A 24,496-nucleotide genomic window follows, 5' to 3' on the forward strand; every position below is an offset into this window, starting at 1 on the left:
CCCCAGTCGCTCGCTCTCTTCCCCCCCCAGTCGCTCGCTCTCTTCCCCCCCAGTCGCTCGCTCTCTTCCCCCCCCAGTCGCTCGCTCTCTTCCCCCCCCAGTCGCTCGCTCTCTTCCCCCCCGTCGCTCGCTCTCTTCCCCCCCGTCGCTCGCTCTCTTCCCCCCCCAGTCGCTCGCTCTCTTCCCCCCCCAGTCGCTCGCTCTCTTCCCCCCCCAGTCGCTCGCTCTCTTCCCCCCATCGCTCGCTCTCTTCCCCCCCCATCGCTCGCTCTCTTCCCCCCCAGTCGCTCGCTCTCTTCCCCCCCCATCGCTCGCTCTCTTCCCCCCCCAGTCGCTCGCTCTCTTCCCCCCCCAGTCGCTCGCTCTCTTCCCCCCCCAGTCGCTCGCTCTCTTCCCCCCCAGTCGCTCGCTCTCTTCCCCCCCCAGTCGCTCGCTCTCTTCCCCCCCCAGTCGCTCGCTCTCTTCCCCCCCCAGTCGCTCGCTCTCTTCCCCCCCCAGTCGCTCGCTCTCTTCCCCCCCCAGTCGCTCGCTCTCTTCCCCCCCAGTCGCTCGCTCTCTTCCCCCCCCAGTCGCTCGCTCTCTTCCCCCCCCAGTCGCTCGCTCTCTTCCCCCCCCAGTCGCTCGCTCTCTTCCCCCCCCAGTCGCTCGCTCTCTTCCCCCCCCCAGTCGCTCGCTCTCTTCCCCCCCCAGTCGCTCGCTCTCTTCCCCCCCCAGTCGCTCGCTCTCTTCCCCCCCCAGTCGCTCGCTCTCTTCCCCCCCCCAGTCGCTCGCTCTCTTCCCCCCCCCAGTCGCTCGCTCTCTTCCCCCCCCAGTCGCTCGCTCTCTTCCCCCCCCCAGTCGCTCGCTCTCTTCCCCCCCCAGTCGCTCGCTCTCTTCCCCCCCCAGTCGCTCGCTCTCTTCCCCCCCCAGTCGCTCGCTCTCTTCCCCCCCCAGTCGCTCGCTCTCTTCACCCCCCCCCAGTCGCTCGCTCTCTTCCCCCCCCAGTCGCTCGCTCTCTTCCCCCCCCCAGTCGCTCGCTCTCTTCCCCCCCCAGTCGCTCGCTCTCTTCCCCCCCCCAGTCGCTCGCTCTCTTCCCCCCCCAGTCGCTCCCCCGTCGCTCGCTCTCTTCCCCCCCAGTCGCTCGCTCTCTTCCCCCCCCAGTCGCTCGCTCTCTTCCCCCCCCCAGTCGCTCGCTCTCTTCCCCCCCAGTCGCTCGCTCTCTTCCCCCCAGTCGCTCGCTCTCTTCCCCCCCAGTCGCTCGCTCTCTTCCCCCCCAGTCGCTCGCTCTCTTCCCCCCCAGTCGCTCGCTCTCTTCCCCCGCCAGTCGCTCGCTCTCTTCCCCCCCAGTCGCTCGCTCTCTTCCCCCCAAGTCGCTCGCTCTCTTCCCCCCCCTGTCGCTCGCTCTCTTCCTCCCCCCTGTCGCTCGCTCTCTTCCCCCCAGTCGCTCGCTCTCTACCCCCCCAGTCGCTCGCTCTCTTCCCCCCCCAGTCGCTCGCTCTCTTCCCCCCAGTCGCTCGCTCTCTTCCCCCCCAGTCGCTCGCTCTCTTCCCCCCAGTCGCTCGCTCTCTTCCCCCCCAGTCGCTCGCTCTCTTCCCCCCAGTCGCTCGCTCTCTTCCCCCCCAGTCGCTCGCTCTCTTCCCCCCAGTCGCTCGCTCTCTTCCCCCCCAGTCGCTCGCTCTCTTCCCCCCCAGTCGCTCGCTCTCTTCCCCCCCAGTCGCTCGCTCTCTTCCCCCCCAGTCGTTCGCTCTCTTCCCCCCCCAGTCGCTCGCTCTCTTCCCCCCAGTCGCTCGCTCTCTTCCCCCCAGTCGCTCGCTCTCTTCCCCCCCCAGTCGCTCGCTCTCTTCCCCCCCAGTCGCTCGCTCTCTTCCCCCCCAGTCGCTCGCTCTCTTCCCCCCATTCGCTCGCTCTCTTCCCCCCCAGTCGCTCGCTCTCTTCCCCCCCAGTCGCTCGCTCTCTTCCCCCCCAGTCGCTCGCTCTCTTCCCCCCCCAGTCGCTCGCTCTCTTCCCCCCACAGTCGCTCGCTCTCTTCCCCCCAGTCGCTCGCTCTCTTCCCCCCCAGTCGCTCGCTCTCTTCCCCCCCAGTCGCTCGCTCTCTTCCCCCCCAGTCGCTCGCTCTCTTTCCCCCCCCAGTCGCTCGCTCTCTTCCCTCCCCCAGTCGCTCGCTCTCTTCCCTCCCCCAGTCGCTCGCTCTCTTCCCCCCCCAGTCGCTCGCTCTCTTTCCCCCCCCAGTCGCTCGCTCTCTTCCCCCCCCAGTCGCTCGCTCTCTTCCCCCCCAGTCGCTCGCTCTCTTCCCCCCCCAGTCGCTCGCTCTCTTCCCCCCCCAGTCGCTCGCTCTCTTCCCCCCCCAGTCGCTCGCTCTCTTCCCCCCAGTCGCTCGCTCTCTTCCCCCCCCATTCGCTCGCTCTCTTCCCCCCCAGTCGCTCTCTCTCTTCCCCCCCAGTCGCTCTCTCTCTTCCCCCCCAGTCGCTCTCTCTCTTCCCCCCAGTCGCTCGCTCTCTTCCCCTCCCAGTCGCTCGCTCTCTTCCCCCCCAGTCGCTCGCTCTCTTCCCCCCCCTGTCGCTCGCTCTCTTCCCCCCCTGTCGCTCGCTCTCTTCCCCCCCAGTCGCTCGCTCTCTTCCCCCCCAGTCGCTCGCTCTCTTCCCCCCCAGTCGCTCGCTTTCTTCCCCCCCAGTCGCTCGCTCTCTTCCCCCCCAGTCGCTCGCTCTCTTCCCCCCCCAGTCGCTCGCTCTCTTCCCCCCCATTCGCTCGCTCTCTTCCCCCCCAGTCGCTCGCTCTCTTCCCCCCCAGTCGCTCGCTCTCTTCCCCCCCAGTCGCTCGCTCTCTTCCCCCCCAGTCGCTCGCTCTCTTCCCCCCCCAGTCGCTCGCTCTTTTCCCCCCCCATTCGCTCGCTCTCTTCCCCCCAGTCGCTCGCTCTCTTCCCCCCCAGTTGCTCGCTCTCTTCCCCCCCCAGTCGCTCGCTCTCTTCCCCCCCCAGTCGCTCGCTCTCTTCCCCCCAGTCGCTCGCTCTCTTCCCCCCCAGTCGCTCGCTCTCTTCCCCCCCCAGTCGCTCGCTCTCTTCCCCCCCCAGTCGCTCGCTGTCTTCCCCCCCAGTCGCTCGCTCTCTTCCCCCCCCAGTCGCTCGCTCTCTTCCCCCCCCAGTCGCTCGCTCTCTTCCCCCCCCCAGTCGCTCGCTCTCTTTCCCCCCCCAGTCGCTCGCTCTCTTCCCCCCCCAGTCGCTCGCTCTCTTCCCCCCCAGTCGCTCGCTCTCTTCCCCCCCCAGTCGCTCGCTGTCTTCCCCCCCGCAGTCGCTCGCTCTCTTCCCCCCAGTCGCTCGCTCTCTTCCCCCCCCATTCGCTCGCTCTCTTCCCCCCCAGTCGCTCGCTCTCTTTCCCCCCCCAGTCGCTCGCTCTCTTCCCCCCCCCAGTCGCTTGCTCTCTTTTCCCCCCCAGTCGCTCGCTCTCTTCCCCCCACCCTGTCGCTCGCTCTCTTCCCCCCCCAGTCGCTCGCTCTCTTCCCCCCCAGTCGCTCGCTCTCTTCCCCCCCAGTCGCTCGCTCTCTTCCCCCCCAGTCGCTCGCTCTCTTTCCCCCCCCAGTCGCTCGCTCTCTTCCCTCCCCCAGTCGCTCACTCTCTTCCCCCCCCCCCAGTCGCTCGCTCTCTTTTCCCCCCCCCCCCCCCAGTCGCTCGCTCGCTCTCTTCCAACAACAGCATTGCCTCGAAAAAGCCCCGGCACCGCCGGGCACTCCAGCTAGTGTAGATATCTAATCTCTCTCCTTCACACACAGCTCAATACAATGCCAATTCATAATTTTATTAAGCGGAGTACACAAATTTTACAGACTGATTGCTATTGATGGAAGATAAATGGAAAAGTTAACAAAAAGAACACATCACAACATCCGACTCAACCTTTAAAGGCTGTAATTCAATAAGGTGGAGCTTTTGTGATTGCAATATTTCAAGTGGCTGCGGTTAATTTATATTCTACTCAATACCAAAGAGTTAAGACAAGTCTTGCATTGTTAATAAATTTTAACATTAACTTTTTAATTATGTATATTTTAATTTGAGCTATGTGTCCATGCCCTGTTATGTATTTTGTGTTCTCCTCCCACCTGTGGTGGCGCTGTCACAGGAGATAAATGGTTGGGTGTTCTCTGTTAAGTTTAGCTCTCTTTGTTCGGAACTTGCCAGAACTTCCTTTCCTTCCAATAAAGCACTTCATGTTTGAATCTCTGAGTTCTGAGTCCTAAATTGTGTCTAGGTAGAAAGGTACTGACACAAGTGGCAACGAGGAGCGGATGAATCTGCGTACATTACGGGTGCAGTGAGTAAACAGAAATTTTAATTTGAAACGTGAGATGGCTACTATATTAGGAAACATCGGTGATTTTGATGAAAATGTGGAGCAATGGAGAGCATATACGGAACGTTTTGCCTATTTTATATTGGCGAATGCGGTGGCAAATGAAAAGGTCGTGCCTACCTTTTTGAGTGTAATCGGGCCGAAGACATTCAATTTACTTCGCAGCCTCGTGCAGCCAGATAAGCCAGGAACTAAAACATATAAGCAACTAGTGGAAATTCTTGGAGCACATTTTTCACCAAAACCTCTGGTTATTGCTGAGAGATTTAGATTTCACAAACGGAATCAAGAGGAGGGGGAATCAGTGACGATGTTTATTGCTGCTTTAAAAAGGTTATCAGAACACTGCGAGTTCAAGGAGGTGCTGAAGGACACCATTAGAGACAGACTTGTGTGTGGTCTGCAAAATGCAGCCACACTGAAGCGCCTTCTTACTGAGGACAACCTTACTCTTGAAAAGGCCATTGAAGTTAGTGTCTCCATGGAGATGGCGGAAAAGGAGGCTCACCAGTTGATTTCAACAGGGAGAGTTCACAAGGTGCCGTCTGAGCCTAAAGGTGCGCGGAACGGCACATGTTACCGTTGTGGGAAAACGGGCCATCACGCTAATGACTGCTGGTGTACGGAGCTGGAATGCCAAAATTGTGGCAAAAAGGGTCACATTGAACGCGCCTGTAGAGGTAAAAAAAGAACAGACAGAGCTGGGAAGCATGGAAGCAAAATGTCTGTATTTGGACAAGAGAGGAAAAAGAGTGTTCATTCAGTGCAGTATGATGGAACAAGCAAAACAGAGGGGAGCGACACCTCTGAGGAGGAAGAGGTGCACATACTGACGGTTGCAGGTGATTCAAATGGCTACTGGGTGTCACCACTAGTGGAGGGACAATCAGTGCGGATGGAGGTGGACACAGGCGCGGCTGTGTCCCTTGTTTCAGACACTGTCTACAACAAAATGCTAAAGCATCTTACCCTTCAGCCAACAAACATTGTGCTAAAGACGTATACTGGCGAACCTGTGGCCATGAGAGGTGTCATTGAGGTGACAGTTAAATTGAACGGACAGACTGCAAAACTGCCACTATATGTGGTAAAGGGAAATTACCCATCGCTACTGGGACGTGCGTGGCTAGAGAAAATCACGCTGGACTGGCCTGCAGTCCGCATGATGTCAAAAGGGGAGTCAGGTCTGACTGCAGTGTTAAACAAACATGCAGAACTCTTCAATGGGGAACTTGGGAGCATGAAGAAGATCAGCGTGAGACTGGACATTAAACCTGACAGCAAGTCGAAGTTTCACAAAGCCCGACTTGTACCCTATGCAATTAGGTCAAAAGTTGAGGCTAACTTGCAGGCCTTAGTCGAGAATGGAGTTCTGGAGCCTGTGAGCGTGAGCAAATGGGCCACACCCATTGTTCCTGTCCTGAAAAAGGATGGATCTGTTCGAATCTGCGGGGATTTTAAAGTGACTATTAACCCGGTGCTGTCTGCGGAACAGTACCCTCTTCCCCTCATTGATCTTTTTACGGGCCTGGCCGGAGGGCAAAAGTTCAGCAAAATAGACTTATGCCAGGCTTATCTACAAATGCATGTCGATGACAAATCAAAGGAGCTGCTGACAATTGTGACACACAAGGGGCTATACAGGTACTGCCGCCTTCTGTTTGGAATTACGTCGGCCCCTGCTCTATTCCAAAGGGCAATGGATCAGATTTTGAGTGGACTGCCAGGAGTCCAATGTTACCTGGGCGACATCCTTGTCACTGGGACAAATGAGGAGGATCATCTTCTGAACTTGGATGTGACACTACAACGACTGAAAGAGTACGGACTCAGAGTTCGTAAAGACAAATGTGAATTCTTTCAGTCTTCAGTTGAGTACCTGGGGCATGTGATTGATGCTACTGGCCTGCATAAGGCGCCGTCAAAGGTCAAGGCGATCGTGGAGGCCCCAGCACCCCAGAATGTGAGCCAGTTACGTTCATTTCTGGGGCTACTTAACTACTATGGGAAGTTTATTCCAGACTTAGCAACATTGCTGAAGCCGTTACATCAGTTGCTATCACAGAATCACAGAATCTACAGTGCAGATAGAGGCCATTTCGGCCCATCGAGCCTGCACCGACACATATCCCACCCTATCCCCGTAACCCCACGTATTTAATCCCCTAACACTAAGGGTCAATTTATCATAGCCAAATCAACCTAACCTGCACATCTTTGGACTGTGGGAGGAAACCGGAGCACCCGGAGGAAACCCACGCAGACACAGGGAGAATGTGCAAACTCCACACAGACAGTCGCCCGAGGCCAGATTTGAACCCGGGTCCCTGGCGCTGTGAGGCAACAGTGCTAACCACTATGCCACCGTGCCCCCCTATGTCAAGGCAAAACATGGAAATGGACTGATCTGTGCAACGAAGCTTTCGCCCAAGCAAAGAAAGCATTGCTGAAATCGGAGGTCCTGACACACTTCGACCCAAAGCTACCCGTGCAGCCAGCATGTGATGCATCACCATATGATGTGGGAGCAGTCATATCCCACATCATGCCTTCGGGTGAAGAGAAACCTATCGCCTTCGCATCACGCACCTTGAACAAGGCCGAGAGTAACTATGCGCAGATCGAGCGCGAGGCCTTGGGAATCTTTTTTGGAATTCGAAAATTTCATCAGTACCTGTTTGGGAGAAGGTTCACACTCCTGACGGACCACCGTCCATTGACTTCAATCTTCGGGCCCCACACCGAAATTCCGTCTCTCGCAAGCAGGATGCAAAGGTGGGCTTTACTGTTGTCAGGACACACATACGACATCAAATATCGCAAATCAGACTTGCACGGCAACGCAGACGGTCTCTCGAGGCTACCCTTGCCTGTTACTCCCCCAGAGCCTCATCAGATAGACATCTACTTTAGACAAGTGGAGGGAGCACTTGTCACTGCAGTTCAGGTGTACACCCGCAACGATCCAGTCCTGTCTGAGGTAATGGGCGATGTCATTCGAGGGAGAGCTATAGGAGATTCTCCTCATTTGAAACCTTACGTTTCAAAAAGAAATGAGCTCTCCGTCCAGGCAGGTTGTCTTCTTTGGGGACGCCGTGTCATCATTCCGCCACCTCTGAGGGAACCTATACTGCAACAACTTCATACAGGCCACAGTGGGATGGTTCGGATGAAGGAAATGGCAAGAAGCTACTTCTGGTGGCCAGGTCTCGATGGGAATATTGAGAAAGCCAAAACATGTTCCCCATGTCAAAGGGTCCGGAATGTTCCACAGCTGGCAACCCTACACCCCTGGGATTGGCCTGCAGAAGTGTGGCAGCGAGTACGTGTGGACTTCGCCGGTCCTTTCGAAGAGAAGATGTTTATGGTGGTTGTAGACGCTCGTAGCAAGTGGCCGGAGGTCGCTGTGATGAGGTCTACCACGGCAGAGAAAACAATTGAGAAACTTGGTGAGATGTTCAGCCGTTATGGCTCACCGGAACAACTCGTAAGTGACAACAGTCCACAATTTGTATCACAGGAGTTTGCAACCTTCCTGCATGTGAATGGTGTCCAACACATCAGGTCTGCGCCTTTTCATCCCTCTACTAACGGCCAGGCAGAAAGGTTCGTGCAAACTTTGAAGCATGCCTTGAAGGCATCGCAAGGTCAGGGCTCAATCCACCAATGTCTGAACAGCTTCCTGTTGTCCTACAGGAACGAGCCGCATGCCACAACCAAAACGTCCCCCGCTTCGCTCATGATGAAGAGGCAGTTGCGGACAAGTTTTGACTTACTCAAACCTCCAAGGGCAGAGCAGGTTGTCCATCGTCAACAACAAGTTCAAGTTGAAAAGAGAGAGAAGAGCCAAGGAGAGACGGTTTCATCCGGGAGAGCACGTCCTAGCTCGAAACTACAACACTGGACCGAAATGGGTTCCTGCTACGGTGATCGCGCAGACGGGCCCTGTGTCTTACACGGTTGAGACTGCTGAGGACGTCGTCTGGAGAAGACACACAGATCAACTGTTGCTAGGAGCAGAGACAGCCACAGAGGCTCCAACGGCTGGTTGGCCTGAACTGTTTCCGGATGATACCGCAAACCAGCATCCTTTGCCACAGTGCTCTTCTCCAACACAGGAAGTCAAAGAGACTGTTCCACCTGTGCAAACTCCTGACTTTCGACTGACACAGGCACCTTCTCTATCCAGGCCTGTGTCAATGCCTACGGCTGTGGAAGCCAGCGATGACCGCCGGTATCCTGTCAGAGAGTGGCGGCCTCCAAGACGCTTGGATCTGTAGGCTTAGTGACTTACCCACAAGACTGGGGCAGAATAAACCCCAGGGTAAAGTCAGGGGTTGAGGCAGTCTACCTCTACCCTAGGTTAGTTGAGTGTGTTGAAAGTAACTTACCTGTTGAGGAATAATGTGGACCTTCCATTTAAGAGGGGAGGAAATGTTATGTATTTTGTGTTCTCCTCCCACCTGTGGTGGCGCTGTCACAGGAGATAAATGGTTGGGTGTTCTCTGTTAAGTTTAGCTCTCTTTGTTAGGAACTTGCCAGCACTTCCTTTCCTTCCAATAAAGCACTTCATGTTTGAATCTCTGAGTTCTGAGTCCTAAATTGTGTCTAGGTAGAAAGGTACCGACACAACATGCCCGCCGTCCTATCATCTTCAAGCTTGTCACTGCCAAATTCACAGGTAACACAATGTAAAAGAGGAAAAATAGGATTGCACTGTTTAGAATAACCCACAGGTGAAATTTACTTTCCTTTTTGTTCAATTTTGTCCGCTTAAGGTAAAAAATGTTAGTATTGGGAAGCATTTACTATTTCAGGCACCCAGCGTGTCAGCATCAACCGCTCTTGGATCAGGTATAGCAAAGCTAAATGCAAAGTAAAGTTTATTTTATTCTGTCCCAACAATTTGCCTCAGCCCAACACTCCTACTGGACGAGAGTGTCATTTTTGTCTTTTTTTCCTCCCATTTCCCATCCCTGTTTAAGTGACATTGCCAATTAGTGCTGAAGTAGGGGCAGTATTGTGCTGTAGGTCCATGCCCACTAGAAGCTGGATTGAGATGGCCAAACCTATTTCACGTATGATCCATACAGCCAACAGGCAGTGAAGACTTTCAACCCCTCAGTCTGGACTGGATTTGATCGCAAGTAAAAGGCCACTGTTTAACCCACTGCATCATCCAGTTTGCCCTTTACAGTAATCAAACTAGCCTTTACTTTTGGTAAAAGAAAGAAATAACTTGCATTTATACAACGCCTGTCATGACCATGGGACATCCCAACGCACTTTGCAGCCAATGAAGTACTTTTGAAGTGTAGTCACTGTTGTAAGGTAGGAAATGCGGCAGCCAATTTGCACACAGCAATGCCCCAAGAACAGCAATGTGATAAATGACCAGTTAATTTATTTTAGTGATGTTGGTTGAGGGATAAATATTGGCTAAGACACCGGGAAAACGCCCCTACTCTTTGAATAGTGCCATGAGCTCTTTTACATCCACCTGAAAGGGCAGACGATTTAATGTCTCTGCTAAACGACGGCATCTCCCACAGTGCAGCACTCCATCAGAACTGCACTGTAGTGTCAGCCTAGATTTTGTGCTCCAGTCTCTAGAGTGGGACTTGAACCTACAAACTTCTGACTCAGACAAGAGTGCTACCACTGAACCGAGGCTGACGCCATATAGTTAGAAGTGTGTGCGTGTGTAAGCAAATCAATTTAGCATTAAGGTCTGATTTGTAGAAATGTTTCATTATTTTTTGTTCTGTTTTAAAATTTTCTGCACATGCCTTGCATTTTCTCAGTTTTAAGCACTTGCAGGTGGCCCGACACCAAGGTCACTTGAGCTAATTGCTAAGATTTGTGCCTGATCACCTTGGGACAGCTCTACCTCCCTTGATTTCATTCAGCTCTTCAGTCTGACAGCATGAAAGGGTGTGGTTGACATCAGAGTTTCATTAAAGTGTAATGATGGGTGTTGCCTGATTACAAGATGAATCGCAACAAAAATGCATCCACTTAATTTTTTGTATTTGGAAAAAAAACAACTGGAGCATATTTTGCTCAAGTCTCAGTACTGTAGTCAGATTACAACAAATAATCAGACAAAATGGTCTCAAACCTTTGCTAATGCTGATCTGACTTGGATGATAGAAGGTGTATGACTGCTGTCCAGGTCTGTTCATCTGTATCTTCCTTTCTGCCACTCCTTCCTTCATTCCTGTGTGTTTGAATTTGGCCGTAGCTTGGTATTTCCCTACAGTGGCAAGGCTGAGATCACTGTGGGAAGTTGTAAACTAAAATTTACATCCCACTGCTCTGTGGCACCACACATTGATGCTGCACTGCAGGCTGCTGTGCATACTTCACTCCTTCAGTTTAGTCTGTTATCTTATTCTCGTGTTCCAACTATGACATTCAAGTTCTAATAGCTCCATGTAGTGTGATTCTGAGTCATACAGATGTTGAATGTACCAGGTTCGATTCTTTGGCATCGTTGGCTGATTTTAGCCAGGCTGGCAGTGGGAATGCTGCAATTGGTCTCCACCAGTCAACCAGCCAGGAAGCATTCCTACTCCCAATTGCTATCCAGTATCATTTGATGTAAAGCACTACTTAAGATGTTAAATAACAACAGAAAATGCTGGAAATACTCAGCAGGCCAGGCAGCATCCGTGGAGAGAGAAACAGAGTTAACGTTTCAGGCCTGGGACCCTTCAGAACTGGAAAAAGCTGGAGATGTAACATATTAAGCAGGTGCAGAGCCGGGGGGGCGGGGGGGGGGTGGTTAGGAGGGGAGGAAGAAATAGAAAGATCTGTTACATCTCCAGCTTTTTCCAGTTCTGATGAAGGGTCCCAGACCTGAAACGTTAACTCTGTTTCTCTCTCCACGGATGCTGCCTGGCCTGCTGAGTATTTCCAGCATTTTCTGTTATTTCAGATTTCCAGCATCCGCAGTATTTTGCAATTATACTTAAGATGTTAGCTGTTTTTGTCCTAAATCACTTTGCACAGATACTAAACTTGAAAGGTAAGTATGCTGTAATTGTCACCAAAGTAAAAAGATAGTGCCATTGTACCTGTATTTTTATTTGGGAGATGGAGTGGAGCCTGCATTCTAGCAAGCTTGCTGTAGCTTGAAGTCCACAGCAGATTTATTGTGTTATGAATTTGGAAGTGTAAAGGGAATACATTTTTTGCAAAAAACAAGGATAAAATGTTGTATTGCTTTGTTACATTCCAGATGTCTTGAATTCCAGATAATTACATTATTTGCCATAGTATGTTGACTATATTTAATAGTGAAAGATACACGTATCTCAGTTTTGAATGTCAAGTTTATTATATTGAGGTTTTGGTAGTATGAGGTTCAAATTATGCAGAGATGTCCAACTTTGCTGCTTTGCTGTGAAGCAACCTTATGGGTTAGAAAACTAAACCATCAAATGAAGCTGATTGAAACCTGCTATGTCGTTTGTGCTTCCATCCAATAATTAAAAGCACTGAAGGGATTGTTTTTCTCTTTGCTGTTCACCTTGACTTGTCCTTCCTGTCTGCTTCATATGAGCTGAATGCATCAGCTGTCCTTGTTGTGCATGGTTTGAATTATTTAGCACTTCTGTCCCCACTATGCTGATAAGACATAGTTGGAGCTGGTTTTCAGGTGCTAAATATGAGCTTCCAATGTTTTTATTTATGTATTTATTTTTAAAAGCTGTATACATTTGAGAAGAGCAGATGTTATTCAGTTAGTACCATAAAATAATTGTGGCGAAGAGATTCAGTAAGTGCTCCTGCATGTGATGTTGGGATGCCCTAAAATCCATCTGCCTTAGTACAAGATATTTGCTTTTGAGGTGCCTTTGCTCCAAGATGCATGTAGTAGAGTCAGACCTTTCAAAGGGCTTGTTGAATAAAACATCGACTTTAATTACCAAAAATGTAATGGTACAGCAGCCAATAGGCCAAAAAGAAACCCTTTGGGGCACCTATATTGAATCATCTCTGCCTTATACAGAATGGAGCAGTGAGTACACAATCCCATTAAATGAGTGGAATCAGTTGCCCTATAGTATATTGTTTCTTCTACTATACCAGTTGGATTAGATTATAACTTGCAATTTGTTTTAACAGATTAGCTCCTTCCATCACCCTAAACACACACAGCAACTTGTCCCATGAATGCCCAATAAGCTACTTGTTAAAATAAACATATCTTGCCAATGATAACAGGGGGTTATCTGAACCCAAGATGAGAATATTAACTAAGATTCATTTCTCATTTACGGTGATTATCAAGGAGCGATTCTGGACATTAATATTATTGGCGTTCAGCTGACAGTATGAGCTGCAAGAGTAAAAATTATGACTTGTAACTGTCATCTGAATCCCAAGATAACTTTTTTGCCCCAATTGTTCTATTGCATTTTTAACATAAAACTGCAAACTCTATTTTTGTTTCTGTATTTGAGCACTTGCATACTTAATAAAAGCCTGTGCATGTTGGTACATGATAATTATTGCATTGAAAGATTAATGATTATAGTGTTACTGCAAGTTCATTAAAAGAAATTGCAGTGAACTACAATGAAATGCTATGGCTGATATTACATTATAGAATCACAGAATCTACAGTGCAGATAGAGGCCATTTCGGCCCATCGAGCCTGCACCGACACATATCCCACCCTATCCCCGTAACCCCATGTATTTAATCCCCTCACACTAAGGGTCAATTTATCATAGCCAAATCAACTTAACCCGCACATCTTTGGACTGTGGGAGGAAACTGGAGCACCCGGAGGAAACCCACGCAGACACAGGGAGAATGTGCAAACACCACACAGACAGTCGCCCGAGGCCAGATTTGAACCCGGGTCCCTGGCGCTGTGAGGCAACAGTGCTAACCACTATGCCAAGGACTATCCAAGCATTGTCTTGGCCACATAGCTGTGTACAGTGGAGTAAAGTTAATTCTATGTTTCCATTAATTTATGTACATCGTTAGTTGCTGATGCTAATAGATGCTGATGCTAATAGATCCTGACTTCCTGATTTGGACTTGCCAATGAGGGACAAACACTAATGTAAAAAAAAAGCTCTTTCCAAACCTCCAGGTCGATAAATTCAAACAGGACAAAATTATTGAATGAGAAATATAAATGCATATAGGCCTTTGTTACCTCTAGACTCGACTATGCCAATGCTCTGCTGGCCGGCCTCCTGTCTTCCACCCTCCATAAACTTGAGCTCCTCCTAACTCTCACCAAGTTCCATTCACCCATGACCCCTGTGCTCGCTGACCTACATTGGCTCCTGGTCAGTCAACCTCTTGATTTTTAAAATTTTCATCCTTGTTTTCAAATCTCTCTAGCCTCGCATCTCCCAATCTTCGTAATCTCCTGCAACCCTCCAAGATCTCTGCACTCCTTCAATTCTGGCCTCTTGCGCATCCCTAATTTTCACCTCCACCAATGGCAGCCGTGCCTTCAGCTGCCTAGGTCCTAAGATCTGGAATTCTCTCCCTAAACCTCTCTGCCCATCCCTCCTCCTTTGAGACGCTCCTTAAAACCTACCTCTGTGACCAGTCACCCCTCCTAATATCTCCTTATGTGGCTCGGTGTCAAATTTTGTTTGATAACGCTCCTGTGAAGTGCCTTGGGACGTTTTACTATTTTAAAGTCGCTATATGAATGCAAGTTACATAAGAAATAGGAGCAAGAGTAGGCCATATGGTCCCTTGCGCCTGCTCCACCACACAATAACATATTGGCTGATCTTCGACCTCAACTCCACTTCCCTCCCTATCCCCGTATCCCTTGATTCCCTTAGTATCCAAAAATTTATCAATCTGTGTTTTGAATATACTCAAGGCCTGAGTATCCACATATCCCTCTCGGGTAGAGAATTCCAAAAGGTTCAAAACCCTCTGAAGAAATGTCTCCTCATCTCGGTCTTAAACGGCTGACCCCTTATCCTGAGACTATGACCCCTAGTTTTAGACTCTCTAGCCAGGAGAACCATCCTCTCAAGATCTACCATGTCAAGCCCTCTAAGAATTTTATACATTTCAATGAGATCACCTCTCATTCATCTAAACTCCAGAGAATATAGGTCCATTCTACTCAATTTTTCCTCATAGGACAACCCTCTCATCCCAGGAATCATTCTAGTGAACCTGTACTGCACCCCCTCGAAGGCAAGTATATCCTTCCTTAAGTTCGGAGACTAAACCTGTACACAGTACTCCAGGTGTGGCCTCACCAAAGCCCTACATAATTGCAGCAAGACTTCCTTACTCTTATACTGAAACCCCTTTGCAATAAAGGCTAACGTACCATTTGTCTTCCTAATTACTTTCTGTACCTTAATGTTAACTTTCTGTGATTCTTGTGCAAGGATACCCAAATCCCTCTGCATACCAACATTTACCAGTCTCTCACCTCTTAAAAAATATTCTGTTTGAATTCCTGGGCTTTGAGGAACAGGTTGCCAGGGCTCGAGCTGCATATAGCCTTTGGGCCACAGGTTGGGTGTCCCTGCTACAAGACAAATAGCTCATGAAGTTGATGCTGGGAATTGGAATTAGAATGGTTTTGGGGAATTCCAGTGCGATACAAATGGGCAAGTTAAGTTTCCTTTAGCCTGCTACTTAATGGATAGGTACTCTAATTGGCAGGATGTGACTAGTGGTGTCCTGCAGGGATCTGTGTTGGGGCCTCAACTCTTCACAGTATTTATTAACGACTTAGATGATGGCATAGAAAGTCATATCCAAATTTGCTGATGACACCAAGATGGGTGACATTGTAGGCAGTGTAGATAAAATTACAAAAGGGGTATTGATAGATTAAGTGAATAGGCAAAACTGTGGCAAATGGATTTCAATGTAGGCAAATGTGAGGTCATCCACTTTGGACCTAAAAAGGATAGAACAGGGCACTTTCTAAATGGTGAAAAGCTAAAAAAAACAGTGGCGGTCCAAAGAGATGTGGAGGTCCAGGTACATAGATCATTAAAATGTCTTGAAAAGATACCGAAAGTAATCAAAAAGGCTAATGGAATGCTGACATTTATATCTAGTGGACTAGAATACAAGGGGGTAGAAGTTATGCTGCAGCTATACAAAACCCTGGTTAGACCACACCTGGAGTACTGTGAGCAGTTCTGGGCACCACACCTTAGGAAGGATATATTGGCCTTGGAGGGAGTGCAGCGTAGGTTTACCAAAATGATACCTGGACTTCAAGGGTTAAGTTATGAGGAGAGATTACACAAATTAGGGTTGTATTCCCTAGAATTTAGAAGGTTAAGGGGTGATCTGATCGAAGTTTTCAAGATATTAAGGGGAACAGATAGGGTAGATAGAGAGAAACTATTTCTGCTGGTTAGGGATTCTCGGACTAGGGGCATAGACTAAAAATTAGAGCCAGACCTTTCATGAATGAAATTGGGAAACAATTCTACATACAAAGGGTGGTAGAAGTTTTGAACACTTCCACAAACAGCAATGGATGCTAGATCAATTGTTAATTTAAAATCTGAGATTGATAGCTTTTTTGTTAACCAAAGGTATTAAGGGATATGGGCCAAAGGTGGGTATATGGAGTTAGGTCGCAGATCAGCCATGACCTCATTGAATGGCGGAACAGGCTCGAGGGGCTCAATGGCCTACTCCTGTTCCTATGTTCTTCCTATAATATAATCGAATCATAGAAATTTACAGCACAGAAGGAGGCCATTCGGCCCATCTTGTCCATGCCGGCCGACCAAGAGCTATCCACCCTAATCCCACTTTCCAGCACTTGGTCCGTAGCCTTGTAGGTTATGGTACTTCAAGTGAATATCCAAGTACTTTTTAAATGTGATGAGGGTCTCTGCCTCTACCACCCTTTCAGGCAGTGAGTTCCAGACTCCCACCACCCTCTGAGTGAAAAGTTTCTCCTCAAATTCTCTCTAAACCTCCGACCAATTACTTAAATCTATGCCCCCTGATTATTGACCCTTCTACTAAGGGAAATAGGTCCTTCCTATCCACTCTATCTAGGCCCCTCATAACTTTATACACCTCAATTAGGTCCCCCCTCAGCCTCCTCTGTTCCAAAGAAAACAACCCCAGCCTATCCAATCTTTCCTCAAAACTAAAATTCTCCAGTCCTGGCAACATCCTGGTAAATCTCCTCTGCACCCCCTCTAGTGCAATCACCTCCTTCCTGTAATGTGACCAGAACTGCACGCAGTATTCTAGCTGCGGCCTAATTAGTGTTTTATACAGTTCAAGCATAACCTCCCTGCTCTTGTATTCTATGCCTCGGCTAATAAAGGCAAGTATCCCCTATGCCTTCTTAACCACCTTATCTACCTGTCCTGCTACCTTCAGGGAACTTGGTCCTGCACTGCAAGGTCCCTCTGCTCTTCTGCACGTCTCAGTATCCTACAATTTATGGTGTATTCCCTTGCCTTGTTGGCCCTTCCCAAATGCATTACCTCACACTTCTCCAGATTGAATTCCATTTGCCACTGTTCTGCCCACCTGACCAGTCCATTGATCTCTTCCTGCAGTCTGCAGCTTTCTTCTTCATTATCAACCACACGGCCAATTTTTGTATTGTCTGCAAACTTCTTAATCATACTTCCGACATTCAAGTCCAAATCATTGATATATACCACAAAAAGCAAAGGACCCAGTACTGAGCCCTGCGGAACCCCACTGGAAACAGCCTTCCAATCACAAAAACGCCCTTCGACCGTTAACATAAGATAAGATAACATAACATAACATAACATAAGAAGTAGGAGCAGGAGTAGGCCATACGGCCCCTCGGGCCTGCTCCGCCATTCAATAGGATCATGGCTGATCCGAATCTAGACTCATGTCCACTTCCCTGCCCTCTCCCCGTAACCCCTAATTCCCTTATCTGCTAGGAAACTGTCTATCTCCGTTTTAAATGTATTTAATGTTGCAGCTTCCACAGCTCTCTGGGGTAGCAAATTCCATAGATTTACTACCCTCTGAGTGAAGAAGTTTCTCCTCATCTCAGTTTTGAAAGGGCAGCCCCTTATTCTAAGATTATGCCCCCTAGTTCTAGTCTCACCCATCAGTGGAAACATCCTCACCGCATCCACCCGATCAAGACCACTCACAATCTTATATGTTTCGATAAGATCGCCTCTCATTCTTCTGAACTCCAATTAGTAGAGGCCCAACCTACTCAACCTTTCCTCATACGTCAACCCCCTCATCTCCGGAATCAACCGAGTGAACCTTCTCTGAACTGCCTCGAGAGCAAGTATATCTTTTCTTAAATATGGAAACCAAAACTGCACGCAGTATTCCAGGTGTGGCCTCACCAATGCCCTGTATAACTGCAGCAAGACTTCCCTGTTTTTATACTCCATCCCCCTTGCAATAAAAGCCAAGATTCCATTGGCCTTCTTGATCACCTGCTGCACCTGCATACTAACTTTTTGTGTTTCATGCACCAGGACCCCCAGATTCCTTTGTACTGTAGCACTTTGCAGTTTCTCTCCATTTAGATAATAACTTGCTCTTTGATTTTTTCTGCCAAAGCGCATAACCTCACACTTTCCAATATTATTCCATCTGCCAAATCTCTGCCCACTCACTTAGCCTGTCTGTGTCCTTTTGCAGGTTTTTTATGTCCTCCTCACTCGCTGCTTTCCCTCCCATCTTTGTATCGTCGGCAAACTTGGATATGTTGCACTCGGTCCCTTTCTCCAAATCATTAATATAGATTGTAAAGAGTTGGGGTCCCAGCACTGACCCCTGTGGAACACCACTAGTTACTGATTGCCAGCCCGAGAACGAACCATTTATCCCAACTTTGTTTTCTGTTAGATAGCCAATCTTCCACCCATGCCAGTATATTACCCCCAATCCCGTGATTTTTTATCTTGATCAGTAATCTTTTGTGTGGAACCTTGTCAAATGCCTTTTGGAAGTCCAAATACACTACATCCACTGGTTCCCCTTTATCCACCCTGTATGTTACATCCTCAAAGAATTTGAGCAAATTTGTCAAACATGACTTCCCCTTCATAAAACCATATGTTTATCCAAATGCTCTGTTACTGTTTCCTTAATAATGGACTCCAACATTTTGCCAACCACAGATGTTAAGCTAACTGGTCTATAGTTTCCAGCTTTTTGTCTACTTCCCTTCTTAAATAAGGGTGTTACATTAGCAGTTTTCCAATCTGCCGGGACATTTCCTGAGTCCAGGGAGTTTTGGAAAATAATCACCAATGCATCCACAATCCCTACCGCCACTTCTCTCAAGACCCTAGGATGTAAGCCATCAGGTCCGGGGGATTTAGCCGCCTTAAGTCCCATTATTTTACCGAGTGCCATCTCCTTAGTGATTTTAATCGTGTTTAGCTCCTCCCCCCCATTGCCCCCTGTTTGTCCAGTGTTGGGATATTTTTAGTGTCCTCTACTGTAAAGACTGATACTAAATATTTGTTCAGCGTCTTTGCCATCTCCATGTTCCCCACCACTAGTGTCCCGGTCTCATCCTCTAAGGGACCAATGTTCACTTTAGCCACCCTTTTTCTTTTTATATAACTGTAGAAACTCTTGCTATCTGTTTTTATATTTTTTGCTAGTTTACTTTCATAATCTATCTTCCCTTTCTTAATTAATCTTTTAGTTATTGTTTGCTGGCTTTTAAATGCTTCCCAATCTTCTATCCTCCCACTAGATTTGGCTACTTTATATGCCCTTGTTTTCAGTCAGATACTATCCTTTATTACTTTACTAAGCCACGGATGGCTGTCTTTTCTTTTACTCCCCTTTTTCCTCAGTGGAATATATTTATCTTGAAAGATGTGAAATATCTCCTTGAATGTAGACCACTGTCTTACACTTTAATCTGTTTTCCCAGTCCACTTTAGTCAATTCTACTCATACCTTCATAGTCTCCTTTATTTAAGCTCAGTACGCTGGTTTGAGATCCAACTCTCTCTCCCTCAAACTGAATTTGGAATTGAACCATATTATGGTCACTCATTCCAAGGGGATCCTTTACTAGGACATTTTTTATTAATCCTATCTCATTACACAGGACCAGATCTAAGATTGCCTGCCCCCTGGTTGGTTCAGTTACATACTGCTCAAGGAACCCGTCCCTAATACACTCTATGAACTCTTCCTCAAGGCTGCCATGCCCAATTTGATTAGTCCAGTCAATATGAAAGTTAAAATCCCCCATGATTATAGCTGTTCCCTTATTACAAGCCCCAACTATTTCCTGATTTATACTCCGACCAACAGAGTTGCAACTGTTAGGAGGCCTATAGACTACGCCCACTAGTGACTTTTTCCCCTTATTATTCCTTATCTCCACCCAAACTGTTTCACTATCCTGATCCTTTGGCCCAATATCATTTCTGACTATTGCAGTGATTCCATCCTTGATTAACATAGCAACCCCACCTCCCTTCCCTTTGGTACTACCTGTTCCTGCCATCCATGGTCATGAAATGATTAACTTTATAACAGCTTCAAGTTTTGCCACTTTCACCCTGAAAAATTTAACCATTTTTAATAGTTTTCCTTTATTAGCTGGTTGACTTACCAATTTTAAAATTTGAGGAGAGGAACAGAATATTTTCTAAAATATTGTTCTTAATTTATAACTAAATTATTATTGCGTAAATTAAGTTCTTTCAGGCTTCAGATCAATGGGGGGGAAATTGTTCTGGTCACTATGTGTAGCAACATTGTGAATGCATTCACAAAGAACATGTTTACAATGTTGCTACTCACTTCTCTCCACCTCACCCCCTTTAGCTTTATTTTCTGTGTATCTCTGTGAACTCCATTGGAAAAAGAGAGCTACTTTCATTTGTCATTATAAACTTGAAATTACATTTTTCCTGACTACAATGGTATGTTGGCTGGTAATAGAGTTCTTGTTTAAAACAGCTCAAGGGTAAGTGCAGTTTGCATATACAGATGGTCTTATTTTCCTGAGTTTACTTTGACCTTGTTGGTGCATTGTTTTGAAAATTCTTTGTGACAGAATTCAGTGTATTGAGTGACAAAAATGAAAAGAACCCTTTAGTAATCAGGGGAAACTGATCTAAGTGGCTATGTACAATATGAATAGCTGTACAAAACACTTTTTTTATATTTTAATTATAACCAGTGAAAGGCTCAAGTAAACACAACACACATTTGCTAGGCATTTGAATGTGTTTACTTGGAAATAGAAGTTCCAGCCACTCCAGCAGTCCATGGGATATCTAAGAAAAACACAAACAACTCTGGGGTCAAAATTCTGCTGGACTTATTTTTTTAGGATCCTGGAAAATCTCTGTTAAACTATAATTGAAAAAGTAACTTAATTCTGGTGTGCAATGTATACACTGAAATAAATTTTATATCAGGACAACTTTTGTACAATTTAGTGCTCTCTCATTTCCAAATTTTTGTGGTTTAGTATGACATTTTGACCATTCTTCAGTTGAGATAGATGTTAGTCTATATTTTGTTATCTCAAAGTTAAATATGGAGACATCATCAAATAACTAGAGAATGTGTGCTGAAATTGAAGGCCTAGGATGCCAAATGAAAATATCCAAAATATTTACATTTAAGGAGTCTACTGAAGACAAATATAAATAGTTAAAATTCTGTATATGTAGCAAAAGGGAGTTTCTTAATAAGTATTTCCATTGAGATGAGAGACCAACCAGGTAACTCATGACTAACATTTCAATTGATTCATGTTCATTAGTACCAATGCACATTATGAGCCAGTTCTTCCTGTGATCAGTGCTCGGGGAATGCTTCTTCACTGGATGCTGAGCACAAGAAATAGGGGGAGAAACCTGTGATGCCAGGCCTTGTTGCCCAGGGATTATCTGGGATTTCCCCCTGTCATAGGTGCAGGTCAGGGCAGTAATCCAAATGAGGTGGGAGGATGCATTCCTGGCCCTTCTCCCCTTTTTTCCTGTTCAGTCATCCGCTGGGTGATCATTTGGAACAGTGCCTCTTGAACAATGCAGTGGAGAGGGGCAGGCAGTGGTCCCGCAGATGAGCTTTTTAGGGACATCAGGTCAGGGATCTTCTGTTTTCCGACAGCAGATAGAAAGCCCCGACCATGATAGCTACTGTTCCTGCTGCAGACCACTCAGTACTGCTGCAGTAGGCAGCTTTCCTTCACCACTTCCAGGAATTAGGTCTTGCCAGGGCCTGCCAGTGCCAAGAATGCAATTGGGCCATTCAAATAATCCAATCCATCAAATTTGTGCACTGAGGCTTGAACACTCTGGCTTGCTGCGCCTGTCCTTGTATTTCATTGGCAGCCATGATGCACTCTGTATTTGTCCTAAAGATTTAAATTGTTGTTTTATGGTCAAGTGTAAACCAATTAAATAATTTAGTTCCCCAGACCATATGTGTGAGCTAAAGGCCATATATTGTAGTCTAGAATAAATTGGTAACTAAGGAGAGTTTGATAAGACTGCAATAATCATGCTATTTATGATCTGTTTGTTAGTGTAGTAACAAATCATGCCTTTTGTATTGTAATCTTGCATTGTTAACCATGATTCTAAACAGTGTAGGATTAGTATACAGTACTGAGTGTATTTTTCTCTTTATAGGATCGCACTCGTCTGTATGACTCTCTGAACATGCATTCACTTGAAAACTCACTTATTGATATAATGAGAGCTGAACATGATCCACTGAAAGGTTAGTATTATGCTTACAAGTAATGAAATAGATATAACTTTTTTAAGAGGTGTTCATTCACCCTTGTAACAAGATTTTACACTTTCTTTCCTAGCGGTCATATATACTGGTTTAGATCAGATATTTGGAAGATTAAAACTAAAAATGATGCACAAGTACAAGATTGCAGAAGAGTAATCTTGGGCAGTCAGAAGCATCCTAAGTGGGATTTAGCGACTAGAAGACATTTAAAAAAAATGACAGGACAAATAAAAGTTTTAAAAGAATATACATACTTTAATGCACATGGAAAAGATTTTTATTCTTTGGAACAAAGAAGAGCAAATAGCAAGACCAGACTGAGATCACAGTGGGTGAATAAGGAGGTGAAAAAGAACCTAATGATTACAAATAGAATTACATAGAATTTTACAGCACAGAAAGAGGCCACTCAGCCCAATATGCCGGTGTTTATGCTCCACACAAGCCTCCTCCCATCTTACTTCATCTAACCCTATCAACATATTCTTCTATTCTTTGTTCCCTCAAGTACTTATCTAGCTTCCCCTTAAATGCATCTATGCTATTAGCCTCAAGTACTCCATGTTGCAGTGCGAATTGGGAGTCATACAAAAGTCACTGAAGGCTAACTAAAATTAGTGTTGGAAGGGGTACCTGAAGTAAGTGGGATACACCCTAGAATAACAGGTTGTTAATAGCTTAAAAAATTGTTCTGCTCCTTCTTGGTGCTGTAAATAAAATAGCTGGAGTACTGCAGACCAGATAGGTTCCTAAAGGGATAACGTAGGCTAGCACTATTATTGGGATCAGAATATAGCAGATATTCAATTAATTCATCAGTTTTGTACACAAATATGTGAAAATGATGGACAGGAAAATACTTGCTGGTCTATGAAGCCTGTCCCATACCATCAACTTAACAGCATGATCTTCATTGCCACACCCACACCCCCCCCCCCCACCCCCCAAATATCTGCCGGCAGTCACGTAATTTCCTGGGAGAGACAAAATAAGTGAAAAAGCCCTAGGCCAATATAATGGGAAATAAAATTGTGAATTTCTCGCTGACCTCCAAAGGCAATCAAACAAGTTCCAGGAGAACTCGGTAAGCGGTAAACACACCGCCCAATACCCCGCCTACCTTTTGTATGATGTGTGGCACTGAAAAAGAATTCCAGATCAAGCTAAAGTGACTATGGAATCTATATTTTATATAGAGTTTAATAAATCATATTATAAAGAAACTCAAAGCATTAAACACCTACTGGGTACCTGAAGTAAATGGGATACACCCTAGAATTTTCAAGCAAGCAAGTGAGAAATTGTCTGCAGCTCTGATCAGTAAAAATAGAAATTTTATAAATATGGGATAGTTAATGTAATCTCAATAGTCAAAAAGGAGAGAAGCAAGAATTAGGTAACAATAAACTACTTGGCTTAATGCAAGTAGTGGGGAAAATGCATTTGACCACTTTGTAAAATGGCATGAATGTTTTCCAAAAAAAAACTGTGACTAAGAAGGTAGTCACCATGGTTTTAGAAGGCGATAAGTCATGCATCATGAATCTGCTGACCATTGTTTTGAAAAGGTAACAGTAGCCAAGATGTAATCAAGTGGATAACATTTTATTTGGATTTCCAGAAGCTGTTTGATAAAATTCTCAATCTGAATCTTTTAAAGAGTACTCCCACTTTATATTATACTAGCTGGGGGGAGCCCGGCTTTGCCAGGGCTGTTTTGGGCCGGGCGGTTTATATAAGAAAATGATACTCTCTCTAGATATTTCTCCATACATTTTAAAGTCCATTTTAGCTGTGCCTTTAGAGACCTTCAACTATGGCGTCGTCCGTGTTAGGCCACTCCGATGGTGTCAATTTCAGGGGAAAGTCCCATTTGCCCAGGAACTACTGTACATTGTAAACAGCAAGAAATACAAGCTAAGACCAGGCTGAGGGACATCTCGAATCACCTGGCCCTTGGAAACCAAAATACAGATTGGGAAATTGATATTCCCTGCCTGTAGTGTGGTTTCCCCAGAGTTGGTTGGTTACAGAGCAGCCCTTGGATTTATCTGAAGTTGTGTCTTGTGTTTGCAAGGGTGCCATTCCTGGGCGCTCCTTGCAATTTATATCACCAGAAATGTCCAAGAAGGAGGGAGACCCTACCTAAGGATCTTCATAGTGGCACTGTAATTGACATGTTTTAAAATGTTGAAGAAATAACTTGATGAGTGTATTCAAAATTGAAGGTACTTTTGAACAAAAATGCTCCTTCTATACTTGCCCCTTTTAAAGTCCATGAAATTAATGGAAAACAAGCAAACACGATTTCAAAAATTGGCTTAATGAAAGTGATAGATAGCAGAAGGTAGTGTTAACTGAAAAGATTCTGTCTGGGTAGGGAGCAGAGTTCTTTAGAGTTCTGTTCTGGGACTTCATTTTCTTCACCTCCA

At 46.7% G+C, this 24,496-nt stretch overlaps 1 protein-coding gene across 2 annotated transcripts in view; it reads left to right on the plus strand.

Annotated features, from left to right (window-relative positions):
- Positions 1–24,496, plus strand: part of cpeb2 (cytoplasmic polyadenylation element binding protein 2) — a 190,836-nt gene that overhangs the window by 63,141 nt on the left and 103,199 nt on the right. For both annotated transcript variants that reach the window (XM_085966119.1, XM_085966127.1), the window contains exon 3: positions 21,953–22,043. In XM_085966119.1, the coding sequence (XP_085822245.1) occupies positions 21,953–22,043 (91 nt within the window). The remainder of the gene's footprint in view (positions 1–21,952; positions 22,044–24,496) is intronic.

This window comes from Somniosus microcephalus, chromosome 2, assembly GCF_052327205.1.
Source record: "Somniosus microcephalus isolate GS21.2 chromosome 2, FLI_Smic_1.0, whole genome shotgun sequence".
Taxonomy (NCBI): domain Eukaryota; kingdom Metazoa; phylum Chordata; class Chondrichthyes; order Squaliformes; family Somniosidae; genus Somniosus; species Somniosus microcephalus.